This window comes from Vanellus vanellus, assembly GCF_965231255.1.
Source record: "Vanellus vanellus genome assembly, chromosome: 14".
Taxonomy (NCBI): Eukaryota; Metazoa; Chordata; class Aves; order Charadriiformes; family Charadriidae; genus Vanellus; species Vanellus vanellus.
Window position 1 is genome coordinate 15,263,204 of NC_138919.1, and position 7,517 is coordinate 15,270,720.

The window sequence follows — 7,517 nt, forward strand, 5'->3', positions numbered from 1 at the left end:
AGTGCCCTTGGTGTGAATAAGTCTCGCATCAGCGACTGATCTTCTTCCAAGACACAAGGTAGCAGAGGGACAATAGCCATGGACTGCCTCAGTTGGGAAGGTCAGACAGACAATTTCCACACAAGGCTCTGAAAGTGCTGAGTATTTTCATCCGACGTAAATGTGGGAAGAGAGGAAAAGTACAAGGATTCAGCTGGAGGAACAGACAGTAGGTTCAAAGATGGTAACAAGGTGATTTTTTTAAGCCTCTGTCACACTATTTAATTAGTCTCCAAATCCTCCCCCAATAATATGAGGTCCATTTGTACAACCCTCCTGCTGGGCTACTCACACTGAGCCAAATAGACACGTTGATAAAATGGGATTCATCACACCAATCTTCCCCATGCTCATGAATTCAGATCTGCTTGCACAGATGGAAAATGTGTTCAGCCCTGCCCTTCTGGATTGATACCACCATAGTTTTCCCAATGGGTATAGGTTTTTCCTCTTTTTATCATACAAAAAAAAAAAAAGTCTTTTACTGGTCTGTGGTTTTATTTTCATGTTTGTCTATGGGAAGTAGGCAGTCTCAGATACAGCTGTTGCCGCAGCATACTTATCTGTATAAGCATGCATACTTATACTTATGAAAATTCCTGCTTTGGTTTTGCAAATGTTTTAATTAACGTAAATTATTTTACTACACTTTACTACTGATAGCATGTAATTACCTCCCCACAGGTATATATTTAGCTACCCGGCAGGCTCCTCAAAGACCTTCAAAATAAGGTACTTTTGCAACCGACACTAGATACGAGCAAAGGCCAGCAGGATGGGACAAAAGGTGAAGGGAGGAATTCCCCCTCCCCAGTCCTACACACCGGCCTCAAATTTCTCCACTTGAAAAGATAATCATGACATTAAATTACACATTTTATCAGAGGAGCATGAAGATGCATCGATACTCAAGTGCTGTGAAGGAGAAAAGAACTATGTACATGCTAAACTATTCATCATTGGTAAGTGATCTCCTTTGTAAAGTGTTTTGAGGTTGACTAAGGAAAATGGCTCTGTAATAACACAGAGCAAGCAATCCGCTTACAATCATATGTTAATTCTCTCAACTGCTTTTGCTGGGTCAATCCCTAGGTATTATTATCTATGCAAGGCAATTCACCATTTTCCTGAGGAAGTCTGGTCACGGAAGAGATTCCAAACTCCACACCCCTTTTCATCATATTCAACTCTGGAGTCTGGTTTCCACTGCAAGCACATTTTCAGATGAATGAGGTTGAGACCTCCGCTGAGCAGCTGCACTGCTCTCACCACATCAAACTGTTAATACAATTAAAAAATAGCAGATTGGAACAAGCCACCTGGGACCATAACTTTTCTCCAAATTACTAGTTGATAAAACACGCATCTCTCCATTGACCTTCTGGAAGTGCTGGTAGCCCATGATTTCTCTTTCCCTTTGATGGCTGCAGTCGCTTAACCTGTGGTGGTGGGAAGACATCAGATTGAAACAAGTATTTAGGAGCCAAGAAGCATCTGATGCCAAACCGCATGTTTCAGAACCGTATCTGTACACTTGTGTAGGTTTGATCCTTTATTAAAAGCACTGGATGCTTTGTCATCAGTTTCAGTGGGTGCAGGATCAGTTAGGTAAATCCTCGTCTCTTGACCTTCTTGAAGGCCACTCTGTGCTACTTTACACACCTATGGACACTGTGTCTGCATATTACTATAGTATCACTGAGCACTAGTCCCAGCTGAGACCCTGAGTTTTCAAAGGGTGGCACACAGAAGAGAAGAAATGATCCCAGCCTCCAAGATCTTGACGGAAGTTGTGTTATGCTTTTTACTTCAACATTTTCAGCAACTTTAATGAAGAGCGTTACTTAACTTTTCAGGCTACAACTGATTCTTTGGTCTGAAAGCTGCAATATTATGTGTTATGGTTTCTACCGGAAAAAGGAAACCTCTTTCGTATCTATTGACGTCTTTTGCAAAATACTCTGGGTTTTTTGAATGATGTACTCCCTATTATTTCCATGCCATTACTTATAAACTTCACAACATTTTCTAGAGAGGTCTTCAGTAAGATGAAAACCTCAGGGCAACACTCCATTAGGCTTTTATTTTTATAGGTTGGGTTAAACCTTCTTGAAACCGGTAGGTTTAACTGTGTCCCTTTATTTAGGGTAGCTGAAGGAGATATTAAGTCTATTTCCACCCACAATGCAAGATTGCTCAAGTACCTGAAGGCTCTGGGAGGACAGTTTCGGGTAAGATATTAAAAGGAAAGAAGGTTATGTGTGGATGGACAATACAGTTCAGACGGAGGAGGAGACAGAAAGAGAGCATATTGAAACAGGCAGGGAACGGAAACTTCAAACAGCCTGAACAATCATTGATATAAAACCTGGACTGAATACAGAAACAGGGATTTGGGGTCACATTGCTGCCTGAAGCAGGTCTGGAGCTATAAGCAAGGAAACTGGCTCTCAACTGCGTGTTTTCTTCTGTGTTCAGGAAAGGAAGGCTGTGAGCATTCCTGTAAGCAAACAGAAATACATCAGATATACCTTCCTTCATCACTCATCCTCCCATCTGGATCAACCAACAGGACCCTGAATTTTGGCCAGCACTGCAGGTCAAAGGGAGGAAACGTGTGCTGCAAAACCTCCTGCACATCTGTACTATTTAACTCTCCCTGCTTGGTTCAGGATTAAGATGGCATACAGACAACAGCACTCCTCTTACTCGACCAGAGCAGGCAGTTCAGTCCAAGGTTTGGGTCACTGCTGTCTCTAATTGCATTGGAGATGCATCCTCATCATGTATCCATTCCTACCATAACAAACCAAATTTCCCCAGACCGTGCAATTAGCAGTTTGAGCAACTCTATGCGCTCTTCTGCTCTGCAGGGAACTCCTTAAAATGAAGTACCCGCCATTGGCTTTTTTTCCTGTAGGTGAATTAATCTGCCTCGCTTGAGTAATCCTATTTAAAACAATAGGTTGCCTTGCAAGAATGAGAGAAGCAAGTTTGAAGCATGCTTCTATGCAAGTACTGTAAAAGGCCACATAGTAGTTCATCAGGGTACACTTTAACAATAAAATGACAGTTACCGGTAAAGTCCAATAATAAAATAAAGACTAATTTAATAGAGGGATTTTAAACCCATTTAGCAAGGACTAAATTTGGAACCCTTTCTTCAAGTGATCAGGCACACTATACTTTCCGAATCCTACTTTCTGTTAATAAGTAAAAGAAAAAAATAAGTAGCAATCTATTCCTTCTGCTTTTGTTTTTATGCTATAGGGTAGCACTATTCCATGTAAATAAATTCATTTCAGTAAAATAGTGGGTGAAGCTAGACATGTAGACCAGCCTCTCAATAATATGCATTACAGAGTACTGTATGTCTTGCGACAACAGAAGTCCCATGCCTCAACTCATGGAATACCGGGTAACACAAACCCTACAGTTTATAATGCAAGAAACCTGCAGTGGCAGGAGGAAGGCATGTGGAATTATACGCTGCGACCTAAGAGAAGTAAAAGCTGCAGAGATTAGTGTTTTTGTAGGAGCCCTGTGGGCCCCCTTCAGCATCCTTAATTTAGTCTTTTTTCACCTCTGATCCATTCTAACAGTCCTCTGTGGGATGGAAATGTAATACCTAGGAAATCTGGGGTCCTGGCTGACCTGTCAGCAACAACAGTGGATGGCTGCTCCCTGTTTACTGCTGTATCACTTTGCTTTCCAGATTCAGCACAATAAACAACAACAAAACCTGACACTATTTTATGAACCTGAATGATACAATTTAAAACCTCTAGAGGTCGGGCTAATGGAGAGCATCTTTCCAGCAGCTGCATTCTGCTGAGTGCGAGTGACACCTGCTGGGTCCTCTCCCCCATAGCCCACCCTCGTCCCACCGCAGCCAGCTCTGCCCAGGGTGGTCCTTCTGGGGGCCGGTGTGCACTAAATCCTCCAGAAAGACACTTGGGAACACGAAATAAATCTAAGTGGCTCTTTCCTATTGCAGGAAGGCAGAAGTTGTCTTTATCTGCACGTCACGTCTTCCACCAATCTGGTTATGCAGATTTATTTCCACCGTTATACCGAGGCCTTTAGCCTTTGACATCCTTGCAGAGGAGCTGTAGTAAAACGCAGCGTATTCCCACAGGGAAAAGTCCCGAGTGGGCACTGAAATAGGACCACACAATACATTACTCATCTGTCACCTGTGAAAAACGCAGTCTAACGTTCCTCCTCTCACCCTGGAGCCACCCAAGAAGAGGGAGCCCTCTGAGAAGCCCTCACTTCTTCCATTACAATATATGGTAACAAATTTAAATGTATGTTGCTGCATATACTCTCTGTGAATGTGCATTTACAGCGTTAAGAGTTGCAACTGCTTCAGAACACACCGGGGAAGGTTCATTTGTGGGACACCAGCAGCCCCCAAAAGGCTGCTGATGAAGGCTTGTGATGATGCTGGTGAAGATTTGTGAATTTTTCTCTCTCTACTATTTTCTTACCATTTGCAGCCTTGGCAAATGCCAGCACCCAGCACCCCAAAATGTACAGCAGGGATGGTACAAGGCGCTGGCATGCCCTGGGGCATCGCAGGACACCAGGCATGAGTCCTCTGCGTCCCTTGAAGAGGGTCCGGACCACTGAGGAGACCCACCAGAGCAGGACAAGGGGTGAAAACCCCTCAGCCCCGTGACAGGGCCCCACACGCAGAGCCCTCAACACAGTGCCTGTGGCAACTGAGGCAACGTGTGCGGCCCCCAATGAGGAACCGACCTCCCCCGGTGAAGAGATGGGACGGGGAGAAGGCGACATGGGGGCCATCCCCTCCTCAGCGGCTCCATACTGAGGTGGGGGGGGGGCGACACACCAAACATGGCGCCAGCCCCGCACCACCCGCCCCAACATCCGGGGTCTCGCCTGACCTTCCTCCCGTGAGCCTCAGCGGCCCGCCCCTTCCCGCCTTCCCCCGCGGCGGCGCAGGGCAGCAGCGACAAGATGGCGCAGCCGCCGGGTGAGTGCGGCGGGCCGCCAAGGTGACCGCGCTTCCCTCCCTCCCTCCCCCTCTGACCGGGCTGTGTCTCTCTCTCTGTGCCGTAGTTCTCCTCAAGGACATGAAGCTGCTGGACGTGAAGCTGGGCCAGCTGCCGAGCTGGCTGGCCATGAGAGACTTCACCCCCGGCGGCATCGTGGGGGCCCTGCGAAGAGGTGAGAGGGGCTGAGGGGGGCCCGCGGCGGGGCTGCCGCGCCCGCTCGGCTGGTGGAGAGCTGGAGGGTGTGAATTGCTTCTCCGGAGGGAGCTAGGCAGATGCACAAGAGGGACATGGACCTGTTGGAGCGGGTCCAGAGGAGGCTGCGAAGATGATCGGAGGGCTGGAGCACCTCTGCTGAGAGATTAGGGGTTGTTCAGCCTGGAGAAGAGAAGGCTCCGGGGAGACCTTATATCATCCCCTTCCAGTACCTCAAGGGGGCCTACAGGAAAGATGAGGGGGACTTTTTACAGGGGCACATAGCGATAGGACGAGGGGTAGTGCCTTCAAACTGAAAGAGAGTAGATTTAGATTTGATATCGGGAAGAAATCCTGTACAGTGAGGGTGGTGAGGCACTGGCATAAGTTGCCCATTGAAGCTGTGGCTGCCCCATCCCTGGAAATGTTCAAGGCCCGGCTGGATGGGCTTTGAGCAACCTGGTCTGGTGGGAGGTGTCCCTGCCCATGGCAGGGGGCGTGGACCTAGATGATCTTAAAGGTCCTTTCCAACCCAAACCATTCTGTGAGCATCTCTGGCTGTGGCAGGGAGGACCCGGCAGTACAGGGGCTGCTTCAAGGCAATTCTTGCTTTCCCAGAACAGTGCCGCCTGTAGCCTCTTGTTCTCCCAGCTGTAAATGCGTTTCTCACACAGGCTTTATCCTCCAGAGTTTTGTTTTCAGTGTTCCTTCTTTTATAAGGAGGAAATATGGTGACCTTACTCCTGAACCTATTTGCTGAAAATCTTGAGGTTTCCCAACATCATGGGTAAATAAGAAAAAATGCAGTTGGTTCCTAAAAATTATAAGAAAGGACACAGGGCTTTTATAGATCGCTTGGCAAAGGTTTTGATGATGCCTTTTGCTATAGATACAGATATGGCATTCGGGTAGATTTAAACACAAAATATCAAATGCAAGGGTCGACGTAATCATAGAATTGTCTAGGTTGGAAGGGACCTTTAAGATCATAAAGTCCAACCATCAACCTAACATTGCCAAACCTACCACTAAACTATGTCCCCAAGTGTGTATGAAAGAAATAAATAATTCCAGAGCAGCTTGAGTTCATGAAAGTCACAGTAATGTTTGGGGAAAAATGGTATATGGCTTTTTTTTAACTTTTTTTAAGGCTTAGCGCTATTAACCTGAGTTCACCTTGCTTGACTGACACACAGGTTGCCTTCTCTGACTTGCTTCTGAGGCCCTCAGATGTTTCATTAGAAACAATTTCCTGAAGTTCTGTGAAACTGGGTTGCTTCTTCCTGACACAGAAAAATAATGCAACTCATCTGGCTGCTATGAAAACAACTTTTCTCCTATACAGGTTACGACAGATACTACAATAAATATATCAATGTCAAGAAAGGGGGCCTCGGTGGTATCTCCATGGTGCTTGCTGGTTATGTTGTTGTCAGCTACATCTGGAGCTACAGTCACCTAAGTAAGTACAAGCAGGATGGCTGAGTGCGTAGTGCAGCTTGGAGGATTGTTTTTATTGCCCCAAGCAATCTGCTGCTGCTTTTAGAAATAAAGACTGCTAACCATTGCTGCTTGAATCTGAGACTGTGGGCAAGCAAACTTCTTTTAGCCATAGAGAACCTGAATGCTTTTAGCAAGTTATCAGATGGCTGGTATGTACTTGGTGATGAAGAAAACTTAGGTCTTGTTGCATGTCTGACCTGGCAGTACTTAGAAACCAAAGCTCAGATTTTTTAGAGTAATTTAGAGAGATTTAGAGTAATTTCAGGTGTGTTTTTTTTTCTTCTGACTTCAGTAAAATTAACTTGCTTTACTTTGAATGATACAGAGCATGACCGCCACAGGAAGTACCACTGAAGCGTGAATTTCAGAAAGTGAAGCTACAGCCTTGAACAGACTTGGCTGCTGGAACAGTTACCCTGACAGAAGACACCAGAACTACTCATATTAAAATCTGTACTATTATGACCAATAATAAAGTACATTTACTGCATTTACATTTACTGAGCTGACACTCAAAACTGACTTGTCAATCGTCCTGTGTAAGTGAGTTTATCATCTTAGAGTTTCACCCCTCATGGATAAGTTCAGGGATGGTTGGGAAAGTGCCTGCTACTTGGGCTGCATTATGAACTGGGGAAACTATTACAATGGATTCCTATTTAACAGTTTGATAAAAGTAAAAAGCATTGGATTGCACCTAAATAAATGGTCATTACGTACAGGTTGAACAACTACCTGAAAGGAGACACTATTTTGATT

At 45.4% G+C, this 7,517-nt stretch overlaps 1 protein-coding gene across 2 annotated transcripts; it reads left to right on the forward strand.

Moving 5' to 3' along the window:
- The first annotated feature begins 5,001 nt into the window (after positions 1-5,001).
- Positions 5,002-7,258, forward strand: ATP5MF (ATP synthase membrane subunit f). Of its 2 annotated transcripts, none has more exons than XM_082490600.1 (4): positions 5,002-5,041; positions 5,128-5,235; positions 6,601-6,717; positions 7,084-7,258. In XM_082490600.1, the coding sequence occupies exons 1-4, from the start codon at positions 5,026-5,028 to the stop codon at positions 7,110-7,112; spliced, it is 270 nt and encodes an 89-aa protein (XP_082346726.1). In that variant the 5' UTR covers positions 5,002-5,025; the 3' UTR covers positions 7,113-7,258. The 2 variants fall into 2 exon arrangements, with proteins under 2 accessions (XP_082346726.1, XP_082346727.1); XM_082490601.1 differs by having other exon boundaries at positions 5,039-5,063.
- Positions 7,259-7,517: the final 259 nt, after the last annotated feature.